Consider the following 19,399-nt stretch of genomic DNA (forward strand, 5'->3'; position numbering starts at 1 on the left):
GTCTGGCTCGGTGAGAAGATGCCGTCTGGAGAGACAGAAATCTCCCGCAGTCTGGCTGTGTATCCGAGCCTGTGACCTTTAAAGGATAGCTTGGACTCAATAACCCTGCAGTTGCCTCCAACTCCGGTATCAGATGACCTGAGACAACAGGACAGGAAGACTGTGTGTGTGTGTGTGTGTGTGTGTGTGTGTGTGTGTGTGTGTGTGTGTGTGTGTGTGTGTGTGTGTGTGTGTGTGTGTGTGTGTGTGTGTGTGTGTGTGTGTGTGTGTGTGTGTGTGTGTGTGTGTGTGTGTGTGTGTGTGTGTGTGTGTGTGAATTAGAAACAAGAGGAGGAAGGGGGGTGAGGGGATCAGGTAAGGCAGCCGCTCGTCACCATAAGAGCCCAGCGAGGGGTTTGGGTTCCCTTCAGACATGAGTGGTCTCATTCAGGACGGTCAGTCAATGGGAACTCAATCTGGCCGAGCAGATCCAACAGAGCGTTACGCAGCGGCTAACTGAAGCTTTAAGCCAGTCCAATAAACAAGGACTTTAACATGAGAAGGAGGCGAGAGATGGGGAGAGACAGAGAAGAAGAAGTGGAACGGAGTAAATAGGTGAGATAAGAAGAAGAAGAGAGGGCGGCAAAGAAAAGGTAGAATAAAAGAAGACGAGTATTGGAAACGTGCAACAACGAATCTTCTAAAGTGCTGAGGAGAGAAGAGGAGAAGTCGATTGAATTGTGCTGTAATTAAAGGAGGTTGCTGACTACTAATCCTCGCTCAGTGATTGGAGTCATTTTCCACCTGGATTAGATGGCACTGGCTTAATTGGCCAGACTTCATTATTTGATTTCCGTCAGCGGCCCCCCTGAGTCCAAAAATGTGTGTGTCCCTGCACCGGAGCACGGAATTTCTATTGGACAGTGGGCTTAAGTCTGCGTAAAGCACACCTAACCACCAAACACAGAGAGAACACGAACGAACACACACACACGAGAGTCAACGTACCGTACTCGACTCGCGCTCTTTCAGAGGATTGGCCAGGGGCGAGTGAAAAGATGAGGGGCCAGGAGAGACAAGCAAAACACAAATTAGTATGGAAGTCACCAGAAAACAGTAATAGATTTATAAAAACAGAGCTTACAGATAATGTATGGCTGACGCTGTGCATGGCCTAATTTCAGTAACATCTATGGGTCTTTTCATAAAGGAATATAAGTTGAAACTAATAACTATAATAATGCTTAAAAAATAATGAAGTAGTTCTTTTTACGAGGAAACTGCCTGGTGTTCATCAGGTAGACGTACTGTTTGACCTCTGACCTTCTTGGAGGTTTCAGGGCTACATCAATGTATTCATTATTGATTAACATGTACAACAGCAGAGTAGATGAATCACTACACAAAGCCCTCAATGACCCAACATTTATAAGTAAAGATACACAAATGTATCGTCTGCATTAATGCAATATTGGTTTATCTTTGTTCCCGGTCTATGAAGCATTAATAATTATAAAGCCATACCTTACAATGCTTTACACAGGAAGAGTTATTCAAATGTGTTTGTTTTTTATTTCCAAAAACAAATTACAAAAGGTTGCATTTATTTCCATGACAGACACACATTACCGCCTACAGTTCTGACACATGAATAAACTCACTGAACTGCAACATCTGGACCTCATATTGCTACACTTTTCTTTTTTTTGTGGGTTCTTATACCAGGTCAATCCTGCACACACGGTAATCTATCCTTATGTTAGTACAACTACACTTAAATATATCAGTGGTAGAAAACACTAAAACCTGTATAAATATTACCTCCCACAGTAATTCCTAATGCTGTGCATGAACGCCTACATTTAAAAACATATATCTTTGATAAATGTATCTGGCAGGTAAAGCAGTTCTTGTCCGGTGCCATCATTCCATTATGCAGGCTCTGTCTGTCTGTCTGTCTGCGTGCGTGTGTGCGTGTGTGTGTGCGTGCAGGTGTGTGTAGGTGTGTGTAGGTGTGCGTGTGTGTGTGTGTGTGTGTGTGTGTGTGTGTGTGTGTGTGTGTGTGTGTGTGTGTCTGTGTCTGTGCGTGTGTGCTTTCTGTGTGCGTGCGCCATGGGGTGCTCCTCACCTCTGTGCTCCAGGTCGTGGTGGCTCTTCTCATCCTTTACGGGCAGGTGGGCCTGGCTGCCCAGAGCGCCCAGAGCCAGCAGGCCGGAGCCGGCGCCCGTCACAGGGGGAAGTCCGGGGGGCTGCAGGCCTGATGGGTGGGGGGGCATCTGGACTGGGGGGCCGTGGGCCGCGTGAGAAAGGTGCTGAGCCTGGAGCTGCTGCTGCTGTAACAAACCGGGGAGACAAAACACAGGACAAGTGGGTCGGCTGGGAGGAGAATGCATGAATGAGCGCACTCTACTCATGCAGCAGAGCTGGCTCTCACAACATTTAGTTCAAGGCCAAAGCGTTTATGCATAATAGACTGACAGCGCCTGCCAACATGCTGATCCAGCTCATTCGCTGAGAGGAAAACTGACTCTGCTCATAGCTGCGGATGTACAGTACGCTTATCATCTGGCTAAGTGAAACAGAATACATTAATTATTACTTTGGGTTTGGCAGAGCAGCATTATCCAAAAATAGACTTTTGCATCATGATGCAATATATGTCAAGTTTAAACATTTGTTTTTTTCCTAAGAAGAGTGTGCTAAGACCTAAGGGCAGAGTAGGCCTGCAATAAACGGTTATTTTCATCAGTCATGTAATAATTCATCGTTATAAATCCTAATCGATTGATGTTTATCTATACAAAAGCTAAACTCTCCAGAAAGTGAACACTTTCTTCAAAGTATTGGTTTTGTTTCACAGAGTCAAAAACACAAAAACATTCAATTGCATATCACATAAAACAAAGAAAAGCAGCACATCATCACATTTGAAAAGCTGGGACCAGGAAATATTTTGTATTTATGCTTCTTCTTCTTCTTCTTCCGTCTGAATCCTGTCTGTTAAAAGGTTTGCACACGAGTGAGATGTGCCTCATGGTTTACACTACAGACCTCGTGCTCTCCATTTATCACAACACTGCTACACTGTTGTGTTATGATTTCTCTTTTTTATAGTTCGAGACCTTCATGCCAACCATGTTGGACTCGACAACATGTCACCTCCGGTCGTCTGAAACGATACGGAGCTCTTAGTGCTCTCTCCCGAACCACGGTGCTTCAATCATAGTTGAGATGGTTAAAAATCAATAGGTCTACACTTCAAAACCTCAAAACCTTTCAACACTCTGGAAAACCAAGCAAGCATGCCCCCTCGTCCAACTGTTAAGCACAGACACACACACACACACACTTCCCAAGAGGCCAGGGATGTGTGTGTGAGAGAGGCAGCCAGGGCGCAGTGAGTAGATAGACAGGAGTTAAATAGCCACTCAGGCAAGAGGGAAGCAAGTGCTTTAAAACAAGGTTAAATAACACTTAGCACATCCATCAACTGCCTCTCCAAAGAAGGAAAAAAACATGATTGCTATTCTGCTCGCTGGCTAGAACTTCAATAGCCTCATCCATACATTCATTGCATAACAGGGAGAAACTAGACGAGGGTATATCTAGTGGCTTACCACATTTAAAGGTTTATTTAGCAGCTGGCCATTCTTCAGTCAGCTCATTATGTGGAGCTGGACCTGAGATCGCACGATGGATGGAAGCAACTGAGGGGAGGCATTGTTAATCGATATTGTGCTGGTGTGCCGAGCAGCCCATTTGTTGTGCAAAAGGAAAGGCGAGCAGAAAAGAGAGAAAGGGGCAGCCAGAACAAGAAAAAGGAGGGAGCGGCAGAATCAGAAAATAACAAGAGAATGAAAGAGAGAGAGTGAGCGAGGGATTGAGGCAGGGACGTCCCTATTGAGTGTGCCTAATGAGGAAAAGCGTGCAGGGATCATTATCAAGAAGCCTCATTAACGAGCTATGGCTGAGGAGAGGAGCGAGGGAGGGGGTGCGAGAGAGAAAATTCACGAAAATAAATTGCTTCCAATTCAATATTCATGGGTAAAGAGCTGGCTTCCTTTCACACTTATCTTTTTTCATTATGTGTAAATGCCGCCACTGCTCAGGCAACTTCCACAGGAAACAGGCAATTAAAGTTAACTAGGCGAAGCTGGCTCTCTGCAGAACTGTACTGTCAGGTGGAACAAGCGTCAACAGTACCAGTACACCCCAGCTGCCACACTGGCTAAATAAGTCTGCCAACGATCTCCACATTACCTCCTTTTTCTCTGCTTTACAACCGCGGCTGTGGCTCATCATATTTTCTTCAGTTGTCGCGACTAGCCCTCATTCTACCCTCAAAACAGAGCTGAGTGGGTTTGGTGTAGGAATAATGTTCGAGACATGGGAAAACGTTTTTGAGATCAGAATGAAAAAGTCCAATCTATGACACCTGGGCGGGGCAGACTGTATGACAGGAGACCAAAAATATCCAAACACACCCAAGTCATGCTTTGTCTCCCATACAGCACCAAAAACCCCTTCACTAACACATGTTAGTCTGCCAGCAAGCAATTGAAAACACTTAATAATAACAGATTGTTTGTCTATGTTTGGTAACCTGAACACTAACCATGAATGCTGGGTAGACACTATGAGGCGGCTGCTGCTGTTGAGTCAAAGGAGAGAGGAAGAGGAGAGATTCAGCCAGAAACGATTTAAGCAACAAGCAAGAAAACTGAAGGACAATGATAACATGTGAAAGATCCAGCCCAATTTTCCAGAGTGCAAAGTAATGTCTTTAAATCTATAAAACTACTACTAAACTGACCGCTGGTGGAATATAAACAGTAAGGAAACTAATTTAAATCAACACATTTCTAAGCTAATATCATTTATTCAAAGTGTAATGGTGACCTAAGATTTCAAATGACTATCACCCTTAAACATGACAAAACTTTAGACATTAACAATGTGTAGATAACCATGTGCTGTGTGTGTGGGGCCTATACACTCCGGATGGAAATAAGACATTCTGATACAAAGTATATGCATACACAAATAAAACATGCAAATTATTCACAGAGGAGATCACTGTTCGCAGAAACACCACCAGGCAGACTAACACGTCACATTGTGTGTCCCACAGATAACAACATTTGGATAAGTGTTGGTGATAAGCAGCTCACCACCTGGAACTGAGACCGCCCCTCTGACAAATCAAACCTAATCCTGTGTCGCCCCGGGCCAAAACTGATGCAAAACATATTGTAGGAGAGACGACACTAGTTTGGATGTTTGCCTTAGTTTTCCAGTTCCCTTTAGCCCGCTCGATACAAAAGGTAATGTTTTTGTAGTTTAGCATTATGGAACAATGTTTTAACACCTTCAGAGAGATATATATATAGTGCTATTTTACTTTGGACTTTACAGGTTTGTATAGGTCGGCAATCGGTAACATTGTCAGAGGTGAACTAAGTAATTATGCAACTTTTTAAAACATAAATAGGAATAGGACTGTGAGAAATTATAATTGAATAATTGTTCCATCAATCAAAACTTCAAGTCTAAGCATTTCTGAAGAATTGCCCCCTCAGTTTCCCACACTCCAAGTCTTCATATTGCTCACTTCATTCAACCTTCAGCTAAAACTCAAAGATTTTTTTATAGATGGGTGTTTTGGGGGACTTAAAAATAATGTTTGAATTGCATCACAAACATTTACTGTGTGTGTGTGTGTGTGTGTGTGTGTGTGTGTGTGTGTGTGTGTGTGTGTGTGTGTGTGTGTGTGTGTGTGTGTGTGTGTGTGTGTGTGTGTGTGTGTGTGTGTGTGTGTGTGTGTGTGTGTGTGTGTGTGTGTGTGTGGACCTAATGTCTGCTCGAGCTGTTGAGTCTGGTGCTCTCTGGATATCCCTGAGACTTTAATGACACGAACAGCACAGCAGCACTGCCTCTCTCACACTGCGGGGACATGGAGATTGATCACCTGCCATGTCTGCGCCCCTATAATTAAAGTCTGTTTTCCTGTGTGTGTGAGTGTGTGTGGCCCTGCCCCCCTTAATGAAGGCAGGGTCACTCCCGTTGATTCACAAAGCGGGTTGAAAAAAAAGGAAACAGGAAATAATTACCTTGAAAACTGGGGGTTGTGCTCCTGGCTCATTTACTCTAATCGAATTTCGATATCTGCCTCTCATTAGACTTGACCCCCGACCAGTGGGAGCAGCTAACCGCTGACTAACCTCTAACGACATAGGGCTAATCAAAAGGGTCAGCTATCCATCTGTGTCCAAGATGGCTATAAGAAAGCAGCTCGGCTGATAGTTTTTCAAATAAAAGCATGTGGAAGACAAGAACACTACAAAAGTATATTTGGCCAGATTGGATTTTGTGTGTAAAGGGTTGTGGCTACAATAAAAAGGTCAGTTATTGATTTTTAAAGTGCACTCCTTTCCTCTATTAAAGTTTAGATCGCTGCAGATGCTCTCAATTAAATCAAACGTAAGAAAATGTACTTTTAATATGATCACAAGAAAAACAACCAGTTAAAAGCCCAATTCATTTATCAAATGAACAGAATATTCAATGAAAATAATCTTTGGCTGCAGCTCTAGCAACAACACAAGTAGCTAGTTCAGGCTATTTCTACGGTATACTATAAATACAAGGTTAGCAGTGTGGGCGCAGCTTGAACAGCCTGAGTCTTTCACCCACTCGACCTGACAAAAGCTCGGTACCTGCTATGTCCACACTGCTGTAAATCTCTGTTACGATCACATTGCTTATCCCACTCTGACCACTTTAATTCCTCCTGCTGCCAGGTCAGAGGTAGGGGTAAGCCTGTTGGCTGAAACCTTTTATCAAAAATTAAAGTGCCGCCAAAGTGAAATCTGAGAAACCTGGTGATCTGATCTCAGCCTGGTCTGTGTTTCTGTATCAGATGTCCTTTGACTCAGCCTGAGCAAATCAGAGCACAGCTGCTGCTGAAACTGCTCCCTGTGCTGACAGGTCATGGTTAACCAACAATCAGAGGCATTACAGCAGTGAAGACCATAGTGCACTATAGCAAACATTGCATTGCAAGTCAAAACATAATACACCGCTGAAGACAGGGGCAAGGCTGCACAAGAGAAGAGGTATATAGCACTGCCAGTTTGTATTCAGACCGAACATTGAAATGCCACACACTGGAGGAAGTAAAGGGTTGCAGATTAATACACTAGGCTACACTTTTCAGTTTTCACCCCTACAGTATGTTCCTCCTGAATCCATTACCCTTTCTGTGTTTATCCTTGACATGCAACGCTTCAACTGAAGCGTATAAAGGTGAAATAAACCTGCAAGCAATAAAGTGGCACATTTAAACAGTCTATACGTCTGAACTGGAGGTCCGAGCCTCTCTATATGTGCAGGTTTGCCCCTGGCCTCAGGTCAAATGAAGTAAGAAAAGGGGATATACACACAGTCAGAGGCAGATTGGGAAGTCCACGTACCCCGATGATCGCATTCAGCTCGGTCATGGTCACCTGCTTGGCTCGCTCAACAGCCTGAGCCACCTGCTGCTGGTGCTGCAAGATACGTAAACACAGAGATTAGATCCTGAAGGATGAGGATTTATTAGAAACACACTTATAAAAGCACATATCCAGGCCTGTACGGATGGTATACCTACACGAGTACAATTACGGTGAAAAAAAGCCCTTGATAATCCTATATCTTATTCAAATCCAAACAGTTGCATAAAAAGGCAGTTACTAAATGATACATTACAACAAGGGACGTTAATGATAAACCAATGATCCATCCACTACTGTTAAGAGTTTAATCAAGGATATATCAACCATCAAAAGTTGGCAGAAAAGTGTTGCATCCCTGAGGCACCTTCCATTCATTGGAGTGTTTGTAACAGCTGGAATAACATATGAGAGTGACAGCTAGAGTAACTGTGCCCTACCTTACCGTGAGAAACTGATAAAACAAGTTCAACTGAAATGAGACAGGAGAATGGGACAGCTGCGTTTAGCTCCCTAAAGATATTTGAAGGCTTGTTTTAAAGTTTCCTGCATATTTTCAAAGAGAGTACTTTGCTTATTTTTATTTTAAGAAAGTTATTATGAAATGGCATAAGTCAGCAGGGTTGTGCCGCTAAAACCATCAAGTCAATTTCCTATTCAAGGTTTACACAATTGCTCACAACCTGTACTCCGTTTACACAATGAATGCATGTCCTGTGATATATGAGACGCCTCTTCATTCCCATGCATCCCATCGACAGACCGCCTGCACGAAAGCCAACCTCCCAAATCTCCTGTTCAGTTACCCTGCATTGTAGATTAAATGATTCTCACTCTTAAAATGCTGCGAGCTGAAGTGACACTCACCTCTTGTGACAAGAACGGCATGATCTGAGCCAGGATTGCATTGAGACGTTTGGCAATCTCAGTCTGTAGGAGAGAAGAGAGACAATGTTAGAATGAGAGTCTTTCAGCATGCTACAGGCAACACTTTAATCAAGCTGTAAAACTATCTATATAACAAAAGGGTGTGCATCTGGGCACACACACACACACACACACACACACACACACACACACACACACACACACACACACACACACGTTTGCAACGTCCATCTGGATAGAGCCTGTATTTCTTAACTAAATTGGGACCGCCTTTGAACAAATGTACTTTGCCCTCTCTCCTGCCTCCATTATACTCAGGCCTTATTTCATTAGGAGGCTGAAATATGCTAATAGCATCTGGCTGGAGAGGCCGTAACGAGGGTCATACCTCATAATTACGCCCCACAGAGAGGGGGGTGGGGCCAGCTGAGGCAGACAGGTTAACTCTCCGGTCCCATCCATCAGAGGCATCTTTGGTATCGACCACAGAATATTAGCTGGGAGAGTAAGATGATACTGCAGCGCTCGGCGGACATAGAGCACTTTACAGCGCTGCATTTGGACAAATGGATATGCCGCGCTGCCCGCCTACCGCACTTGAAGGTCCCAAGACATTTTGCCCAAACCCATTTCCTTTTTTAAAGCTGTACTTCTCACAGAGTGAGGATGAGGAGGAGGAAGGAAAACAAAAGGAGAATAAAGGGTAAGGGGTGGGCAGTGTAAGGGGGTGATGAATGGCGAAGTGAAACGCTCTGATTTGACACTAAGGTAATGTAGTTTGACTGAACCGGGGGAGGTGAACTAATTGATTGTGAGAGATTAGGGGTGGAGGCCCAGCAGGTGTGTGGGGGTGAAGAGGTCCTTCTCGCCGTTTTATACGCTGCTGCATTCCACTCATTTTCTCCGTTAACCTCCTTTGACTGCTACAGGGGGAGGGGGGAGAAGGTGGAAAAGGGGCGACAGGAGGTGCCGGTGGCCTTTTGCACAGCTCTTTTCAATTGGGAGGAGGGGAGACGGGGAGGAGGAGGGGAGACGGGGAAGAGGAGGGGGACAGACCTTTGCTGGCCTGTCAGGAATTATCTCACAACCTCCTGTCTGACCTCAGACGCACTGCTTTCTCTCCACCCTCCCTCCCTCCCTCCCCCTCCAAACACTCCTTCACACCCCTCCCTGTTAATCTCCACTACTCTGTGCCCTCCCTCCTTTCTCCTCTTCCCCTCTCATCTTCCCCCTCTTCTGTTGCTGGGGCAACGCTATCTGGCACGGCAGATCGTTATGTAAATTGGGCTGGGGCCCTGACCAGAACAGCCTGTAAAATCATATTAGGCGCAGCGAAGAGGCAGGTCATTAAATTGAATTTTCGGCCTGTCGATCTGATCGGCACGGGAAATTAATGAGGGATAACTGGGAGTGGGGAGGTGGGGTGCACTGGGGGAGAGGGCTGACATAGAGAGAGAGAAAGAGAGAGGGAGGGAGCTCTGTGGAGACTCATAAACCATCATCATTAGCGGGGGCTGGATACAATGACACACAGTAGGATTAGAGTGTTTCAGCATCACACCACTTCTCTGAAATGGCTGCAAGGGGAGCAACATGGGGCTTGTAGGAAACAGCGGTATGCTGATACACTCGGCTATTAGAGCAGCGACATTACAAACCCTCACCGCAAAGAAAGGCATCCATTTGTTCAGAGCAAATCAGCACTCCAGAGCCACCATTGGGAGCCAAAAACATTCATAGTATTCAGGTGCACTCGGGGCACAGGTGCTCCGAGAGCCGCGATCATGCTGAGCTGGTTCCACCGTGTTCCAGGTTCCCAAACCCTTTGCTTCCTCTCAAATTCACTGCACAGTCAAAATATTCATATTTTGTAGTTAATGGAACAGACTTCCTTTGTAATCTTTTTTTTGTTTATGTGGCCTAATTATTGCTGCCGTACATTTTACTCCGCTAAAATGACGGAGAATGTGAGGGCAAGCACAACCGCCCACCTGCAGCGCTGCCTTTATCGGCTACATCTAGTCCTTCCTTTTCAAATTGAGTCTCAGCAGATAGGGTTCACACTTGTTAGGGAGGGCAAATGGGCACATGGCTTATTTACACAACTTTTTCACAGCCATTTGGCGGAGAAAATATACCCATAACACATCACTTCCAATGACACGCAGCCTCTTAAATGACTCCCTCTTTACTCTGGAGGCACCATTTTCTACAGTGCTTTTAGTGACAGACACAGGCACTGGAAAGAGAAGCCTTTGAGCCAGCAGAAGCTTTTCACTGCAGCTCCACAATTACAGGTACTCAGGGTTGTCTAGTAGCACCAGAGCTTGGAGAGGATCTCTCTCCGTTGCATCCCTCTGTCAATGGTGCATTGAAAGCCATTTGGCTGTTTGTCGCTGCAGGCATTAGCCCCCAAGTGGAGAGCAGAGTCTCTGACGAGGATTCAATTGGCAAAGAAACCAAGTGGCATATGATGGTGGTGGAGGGCAGGGCTGTTTGGGAAACATCTTCTCAGCCAGAGCAGAGGAAGAAAGAGGCACTTAGAGGTATCTTGTTCATTACAAATGCATGGAGAATATTTTGCATGTCATTCTATTTTGAGCTCATACACACGAAACTGAAGTGACATCGGTTTCTGCAGTGGAGCATATGGCAATGAGCATATTTCAGCAGATTGCGTCTGATTCCGTATCATGTGAACAATATTTTTGATGGACTTCATTTTGAATTATGCAGTTTATGTGTACAGACACAAACAACCTATTTGTTTCCACATATAACCACAACAACACTAACACACAGAACCAGGTTGAGTGTACACAATCTCACACTAATGGTGTTTTACCAGCCCTTCTAGTGCGGCTATCAAAATAAAGCATTTCTCACAGCCTGCAATAACCTCGTCAGGCTCCCTTGAGAGAGTGTGTGAGTTCCCGTCCTCAGTTTGCTTTGGCTTACACACAGGTCGGCAATCATCACCTTGGCAAACAATTCCAGGAATCCTGTATAAATTATTCATTTTCTCCCTCCCTCTGCTCCTCCGTTCACCCTCTTCCTCCATCGAGGAAACGGACACGACTCTCTTGATAAAGCACTTTATTCGTTTCCCTCATTCACTCAACAAGTGAGGAAATGGATACATACAGCATGAGCACAAAATGGCTACCTAAGGTGCAACAAAGGTAATCAGCCAAGAATAATGGCATGGTATAAAATGCGTTGATGGTTAATTCTTCCATTTATGTTCCTTTTGCTTTCAATTCACCCAAAGAGAGAAGTGAAATCAAAAGGAAGGCAAGCGTACCAAAAGATGAACATGGACCACAACAGAGAACAGAGGAAGTGAAAAACAAAGCAGGCCACACCACAAAGTCAGCAGGGCATGTTGCTGAGGCAGCCTAATGAGCTGCGCTAATTAAAATCACTTATTGACAGCAAGCAAGGGTGATTACCTCCACCCTGCACTCTTTGCCATCATAAGAGACACTGTCAAAACAAATTCCCCCCCGGCAACCGCACAGATCCCTACGCTAGCAACCGTTTTACAGCAGACACACAGTGTAGGGGACACTGTGTATCTGTCCCAACTTCAATTACGGTGTGTTTGTGTGCAGAGACACAACTACTGTCACCATGTCAGGGGTATGAGAAGGTATGTATGTGTGTGTGTGGTTTGTGCAGACCCCTCTGCTTTTTAATCCAGCTTTGAGGCGATAACAACACAAACTGACTTTATCGGGGCTTTTTCCCCCTCTGTAATACATCTCCCAACACGAGCAAAGTAATGTGCCGGGCTGCATCCAATAATCCAGCCCCCCTTCCTCCCTCTCAATAACAGGGACAGCTAAGGGCTGTCTGTTTACCTCTCGCTGATGTCATCACAAACACTGGCTCACCAGGGAGGGGGGAGAAGTGAGGGAGAGAGTAAGGGAGGTGGCAGGAATCATGCATTATTCAGAGTGCTCCGCCGACTCCACCGGGCTTATTGATAAACAAAGGAGCTGCACAGGAGAGGAGCAGTCGATTAACCCATTTACCCTGAAGCATCTCACTCCTTTCCTGTTTCCATCCCCCTTTGTTTTGTCCACTGCCACCAGCATCCACCCACAACAACCAGCTCCACCCCCTCCTGCAACCTTCTTGTTGGTGATAAGTGCCTGACAGAACACGCTCAAGAATGGGGGGCTATAACAGCTAGTTCACACACACACACACACACACACACACACACACACACACACACACACACACACACACACACACACACACACACACACACACACACACACACACACACACACACACACACACACACACACACACACACACACACACACACACACACACACACACACACACACACACACACACACACACACACACACACACACACACACACACACACACTAGCCGGTAATTACCGGACTATGATCGGTAAAATATGCTGAAGACCGGCAAATCTAAATCTCTCCGGTCAAAATAATTTCCGCTTAGCGCAATACCGCATCAGTTGCGCAACTTGCGCCACTTATGTGACAGACAAGAATAGTCCATTCTAATGTCTAACACTTAATGTGGAGAAAGAGATGTCCTGTATGGGTTGATTGTGCGTTGATCTGTTGGTAATGCCTCGGGGTTCCGGTGGGCATGTAAACAAATGCATAATGCTGCGCTATACTTTGCGGCCTCACCGGTTGCATAGCGACGCTTATTGTTTAGGTGTCTTTTAATAAGCAGGTAGTCCTATCATTAGCTAGAACTAGCTGGATCTGATCGATATGGACATAAACGCGAGTGAAGTCTAATCTGACGGGAGAGAGAGATCAGCTGCTGCTGACGAGTCACACACACACACACACACACACAAAACGTCTGCACCTGATGAATTGTGCAGTGTGCCACCCTCCCACTGATGCCATTAACCTTCTGGATCTGAGAGCCATGAAGCCTCCACCCCACCTCTCCCTGTCTCCCTTTACCCCCCTCTGACAGACTCCCACTCTCATACATCATATCACACAGCTAATGACACAAGGGCCATCATTCACATCACATGGTTGGGGTAGGGGTGCACACAGAGGAGGGGGAAGCAATGAAAAGACACGAGGGCACGAGACGGAGGTGGAAAAAGGAGAATGGAGGAGGCAAAGGTGACTGAGGGAAACAGAATCAGAGAAAATGTAAGTGGAGAAAGATAAAAGAGGGGCATCTCGAGATGACGGTTATCTTTTTCCTCTTTTAAAGTGGGCTGAATAAAAGATTATGCTAATGTCGCTTAATAGAAAAGAAAATGTAGGTTTCACACGGCTGACTAAATGGCCTGGGGCAGATCTTTAGCTAAACAGAGTTGTTTTGCAGTGTTGTTTGAAGGTGTAATCTGACTTCTGAAGAGCATTGAGGATGATATAAGTCTCAATGCAAGCCGTGGGCTGGACATAACAACTGTTTCAAGATGCATTTCTCAATTTCCCATTGTTTTATCCATAAACTGAGTAGAATAGTCCATATGCTCATCACAGAGAGCTTGTGTTGTTGGAAAGACTGAGATATCATTTATATCAAAAGCAATAAACTTTTGATTGAATAGCTGACTTATCAAAATGTCCCCTTCATTCATTTTCTTTCCAATTGTTGCTCATTTAATTGTTTTTCGCCATACACAAACAAATTAAGCGAGAAAACTAATTTCCAACATAGTGTTGGAAGACGTAAAGATGTTAAGCATCCAGTCAGACAAAACAAAACACATCAAAAAGGGAATAAAGACAACACGGTCCAGAGAAATATCAGAGCTGACAGAAAAGCATGATCGATGAAGCGTTGTGCTGAGGGACACTTCAGCAGCATGCAGGGCTTCTAGCTGACCTAGGATCTGGGCTGAGCGAGGCTTTCTACAAACACTAAACCAACATACCTCCATAACTCTGGACATGACAGGCCAAAGATCAAAACAATAAAGAAGAGTGATGTGAAACGCGGTCACCGCTTGGATGAGAAGATGATTTTAACATGTCTGAACCCCCTGACAACTGGAATGGCTGCTTTGGAGGTGTGGAGGAAACTGCAGATATTGTTTCCCTATTTATCTGGAGAAGTCTTTCCACTGCAGCAGAATGCCCAGTGCTGGGTGGCAGCTGAACTAATGAGCTTTTAGCCCGCCTGGCACTGGGGAGACACACACAGAATAGAGCAGGCATATGTGCACACACACACACACACACACATTCAGAAGGACAACCCAGACAAAAACACATCCTCTCAAGACGGCCTGCCAAATACTTTGCTGTTAATCTTATCAAAGCATCCACATCAGGCAGCGTGCCCTTCGTGTTGTTTAGCCTGTCAGCATTTTCACTATGGGAAGCCAGTGTGTGTATGCGTCCTAAAGCCATTTAAGGGCAGAAAGTAAGGGCAGGTATGCGTGTGTGTGCGTGTTTATATTCCTCGATCACTAAGGGGAACAACATCAGTGTTTAGGCTGCACACAGAGCATCCCTGATATGGCTACATACCTGTTTGTGCATCTCAATGTTGAGCCCATAGGACATCTCATAGTACTGTAAAAAGAGAAGAAGATAAAACATTAATACATAAAGAAAGCACAACCATTTTCTTCAAATACTTTACTAAGATGCATTTTTCATTTGTACATTCAAGTAAACAAAGGGCATTATGCCATCCTTGATATCTACATTTCTTAAATTGCAGTCAACTAAATAGGAATCCCAAGCAACTTCTTGTTAGTTACTGAGGAATAGGAATCTGCTCGTAAAAAGGGAGATTGTGGTGACTGGTTTGACATTTTTATCCGTCCTCTAAGGCACCAGAACAATAAAGGAGACAAGTCGAATACTTGTTGCAGCACGAGGCGTGAGCTATTAAAAACAGTGACATTTACCATAGAGGATGACAACTTCATGTTCTTTGTGCAACCACAGCTGACAGACTGTGTCACCAGCTTCTACTGGGCACTGCCTGCCTGCGGCTTCAGAGACACTCGTCCAAAACAGCATTATCTGCTGGTGATTGGCAAAACCTTGTGAGCCCACCAGCAGATACAAACTAAAGCCCAGTGCTGTGTCAGTGTTGTTTATCTAACCGCCTCCATTTATTATAGCTACTCCCACCACCTTCTGGTTACTCGCAGGGAAAATAATATTTAACAAACGTACTGCTGCGTTTGGTTTATGTACAAACGAGATAAGCATGTTCAGACAAACTGAGAGAGGGCTAAGTTACAACACTCGCCAGATAAAGATTGTTCTTTTTCCACGTACACAATGCAGAAGTTTTAAAAAGATCCTAAAAGATTTAAAAACAAAAATGAATGTCACATTTCTCAAAACCCAATATGGGGTCTTCAAATGTCTTGTTTTGTTTGACCATCATTTCAGAACCCAACAGAAATTAACTGTCATTTAAGGACTAAGCAAATCTGCTTCTCTTCACCTTTGATAAGATAGAATGAACTAATTAATGACATTTCTTATTTAAAGAAAAGTTATTGGGGGGTCTCAAAAAGTTGCTGCTATTTCCTTTTGTTGACGACATTAGTGATAAGACTTGTGATATCTATAATTTACATTTTTTTCATGTATATGATATTGATTCTAACGACAGCACTTTGCCCCACGAATAGTCTATTATCTTTATGATTGTTCTCCCCATATCTCTCAAACCCCTGGGTGTGTCCAAAGTGTCTCAATGACCCCAGGGTTCACTGTGGGTCAGTAAGGAAGTAAAAAAAAAATACAGGATACCCTCTGATTCATGCACAAAGCCAGCAGACCAGTCATTAACCCCCAGTGGGTCATGGTGGGTGCGTTAGGGAGGGGGTGTGCAGGGTCATAAAGAGGACCCCAGGCCCATAGAGGGGGGTCGTCACACCCAACAATCAATAGTTGGATATTTGACCCCTGCTAGTTTCAAACCCCCCACGCACACACCTACAATGTGCCTTCTTATCCAATGAAAACACTGGCGTGAGGCAACAACACCAAGCAGGGACAAATGCTAACATGGCCTCTGCAAAACACAGGGCTGCAACACCTGTGAGTGTTCACCTGAGGCTAAAGGGAGGACACGGCACTAAATCACATTCAGAGCTTTACGAATGCTGCCCTTACCATGACGTAGTGGCGCTGCATCTCTGTCTTTTCATTGGCCAGTTTGTCGTACTCCACTTTCAGACTTCAAGAAGAGAGAAATGAAATGTACCATTATGGAAAGTTGGATGTATGCATTCATTTGTGTATGTTATGCTAAGTTAACATGTCTGAACAGATATTTGTAACATCAGTGTGTTGAGTTCCACAAATGGAACAAGACAGACACAGCTTCCTCATCCTATTCTTTCCAGGAAGCCAATGATGTTTACAGTGTGATAGTCATTACCTGTGGTACTGGGCCTGCAGGAACTGAAACTCGTCTTTGATCCGGTCGCAGGACTCTGCAACTGTGAACTTGAAGCCAGGCTGCCCTGGCTGGTGAGGTGCCTGAAAGGTGCAAGATTGCAGAGACCGCAGGTGTAAATAACTCCATCACAGTATCCACCATATCCGCCCACTCTTCTGTCTTGGTGAACAGTTTTTTTTCTTCTATCTGATAGTTACATTTCCCTGCAGAGTAACAAGATGTGCACCGAGGATCACTTCATCCATCCTCAAAAGTACATGGTAGGATGATAAGGAAGGGATAAGAAACATACATAAACCTGTGGTGTGTTGCACACAAAACAATTTCCCTCTTAGCAGTGTTAACATGTGACTACAGAAACTGCACTGTGGAATGAAGTCAGATTACAGCAGGGGTGATGATCTACTTTCCTGACTTCAACAAAAAGCTCTGATCTTATCGCCAATAAACACGATCTCCCAGTTTCTCTGCTGGCAGCGAGCAGCGCCTCAGCAGCAGCACCGATGCAGACCATAAATAGTAAGGTGTGGATCGGCAGCACCAGTCTGACGAGCTAATTAGGCTACTTTGAAGGGCGGTGTATTTGCAATTTACACACAGTGACAAAGAAAAAAAAAACGACTTACCGGATGCCGGCCTTGTGGATACATGTCGTGTCCTTCACTCAAGGGAATTCGGTGTGTTTTCGCTCGCTTTCCTTAATCCTGTGAAGGTGCGGTAAATCACCGCCACCCCCTCCCCTGTAAACGCAGGATGGCGGCGGACAAAGCCCTGTTCTCGGCTACGAGGCACACACTTAGACCGCTGGATGGATCACCTCGTCGGCCTCTCCTTTGTACCTATACAAACAGAAAATGAGGCACAGCTGAGGAGCTGGATCACTTTCGCATCAAACCACAATAGCACCTTGTAACTCGACAGGAATTGAAGCTTTAAGAAACTAACCGGTTTATTATCTACTCCTTGACCAAATAAGCCTAAAATGTGTTTTTCGTCAATTTGGCATTAAAATGATTTTCTTTTCATACATTTCCTGTCAATAATCAACATCATTCGCCTCATTTTGCATTACAGAGGGAAACACAAGTACAATGCGTCTGATCCGATGTATCAAATAAATCCCAAAGTTCATACTTTTGATCACAACCTTAACGACATGGTGGCTTTGTATTAATCGTAAATCTAACGAGTTGGCTTCCACAAAAGGAAACAAGAACACACAACGGGGTTGTTTTGGTGGTCCGGGGAAAAAAGAAAATCTGAAAACAAGGAGCTTTCAAAGTCGGCTGCCATGAAGCCACACCGCCACCACCTCCCGTCTTGTTAGCGGCTCTCTTCATGTCGCCCTTTTTACCTTTGTCTGGGCTGATTCCTCCCCTCTCTTCTGCACAGGTAACCAATAATAGTATCCAGACACAAAAAGCGTAATATCCTCCTCTTGAAGCCGTAAGCACGGAGAGATAAAGGCGGAAGAGTTCCGTCGCAGTTTCTGTTATTCGTGCACTTCTTTGCCCCTGGAGAGTCCTTTAAAACCCCGGTGATCCCGAGGCGGAGAACGTCTCTCCGTCCGGTCGGTCGCTGGAAACCCCTCGGTTTCGGGACGAGTTGTTGACGGCATACAACTTTGAACAATATTACATCCAGTAGTAGTACACGAATCTTCCAGTAAGTCCAAAGATTATTTTTTTGGCGAGTAAACTGTTTTTTTCCTAATGTCGACCGTTGTGAAATATACCACGAGCTTGCTGTTGGGCATACCCAGTTCCTCCGCCGCGCGCTGTACCACACACAGACTGTGCACTGACACGAGGACCCGACTGCCGAGAGAGGGCCCTGCTCTGGCCAATCGGGTGCTCCGAGAGGAGTTTAGCCAAGGTGGCCAATCCCAGCACGGTATCCCCCACGTGGGGTGCCCAGTGCACCTGCCTTCTGATTGGGCTGCGGTGTGTGACCTCACATGTTCGCCATTTTGGATTTGAAGTGACATTCAGTGCGTTCAACAACTTGTTCAAAACAAAAGGCAGTAATTTATTATATATCCTTGCCTTCTATTGCTGTTTCAGAGTGTTACGCTTCAAATATTTACCTGAGAGTTTTATAAATAAAAACTAGGCCGTTTCAAACAGTATATGCAGATGTAAACAAGAAAATAACCCCATAACCAAATACATAATTCACCATTTTAATACAAAAAAAAATCACAATGCAGTAGATGTGGTACGTACTTATGTTATGTTAGAATTATAGTCCGACCATTAACAATCATTGTGTATCTTTAGCACATTATGCTCTCAAATCAAGAGAAGCACAGAAGCACAAACAAATAATGCCAAGAAAAATAGAAAACTGATAGAAAATTCTTTCAAGACCCCAATAGCAACAGGAGATGTCAATACAGCTTAATCTACAGCAGAGTGTCCTTTGAGTGACTTGAATTGATCGACCTATTTCTAACGAGACCTCAAGCATCTACAAGCTTCCCTATCAGCAGCACTAGGTATACTACAACACGTCAGCCTATCAGGAATGGCTCACTGTGCCCGGCCCCCACGTGGGTCCTCTCCCGCCCTCTTCACTGCGTGCTATCCAATGGCGTCGCAGCTGTCTTCCTGCGCGGCCTACGA

The 19,399-nt window shown here is 44.8% G+C and overlaps 1 protein-coding gene across 15 annotated transcripts in view; it reads right to left on the minus strand.

The window, feature by feature from the left end:
* Nucleotides 1–18,585, minus strand: part of tle3b (TLE family member 3, transcriptional corepressor b) — a 30,703-nt gene extending 12,118 nt beyond the window's left edge. For 2 of the 15 annotated variants that reach the window (XM_034107360.2, XM_034107343.2), the window contains exons 1-10: nucleotides 18,130–18,585; nucleotides 17,402–17,614; nucleotides 16,755–16,855; nucleotides 16,487–16,550; nucleotides 14,873–14,917; nucleotides 8,340–8,402; nucleotides 7,422–7,526; nucleotides 4,595–4,630; nucleotides 2,108–2,312; nucleotides 988–1,004 (exon numbers count right to left, since the gene is read on the minus strand). In XM_034107360.2, the coding sequence (XP_033963251.1) occupies nucleotides 988–1,004; nucleotides 2,108–2,312; nucleotides 4,595–4,630; nucleotides 7,422–7,526; nucleotides 8,340–8,402; nucleotides 14,873–14,917; nucleotides 16,487–16,550; nucleotides 16,755–16,855; nucleotides 17,402–17,425 (660 nt within the window). In that variant the 5' untranslated portion in view covers nucleotides 17,426–17,614; nucleotides 18,130–18,585. Of the gene's footprint in view, nucleotides 1–987; nucleotides 1,046–2,106; nucleotides 2,313–4,594; nucleotides 4,631–7,421; nucleotides 7,527–8,339; nucleotides 8,403–14,872; nucleotides 14,918–16,486; nucleotides 16,551–16,754; nucleotides 16,856–17,401; nucleotides 17,615–18,129 lie in introns of all 15 variants that reach the window. The other 13 variants (XM_071206468.1, XM_071206466.1, XM_034107403.2 and 10 more) reach the window with 10 other exon arrangements.
* Nucleotides 18,586–19,399: the final 814 nt, after the last annotated feature.

This window comes from Pseudochaenichthys georgianus, chromosome 3 (genome assembly GCF_902827115.2).
Source record: "Pseudochaenichthys georgianus chromosome 3, fPseGeo1.2, whole genome shotgun sequence".
Classification (NCBI taxonomy): domain Eukaryota; kingdom Metazoa; phylum Chordata; class Actinopteri; order Perciformes; family Channichthyidae; genus Pseudochaenichthys; species Pseudochaenichthys georgianus.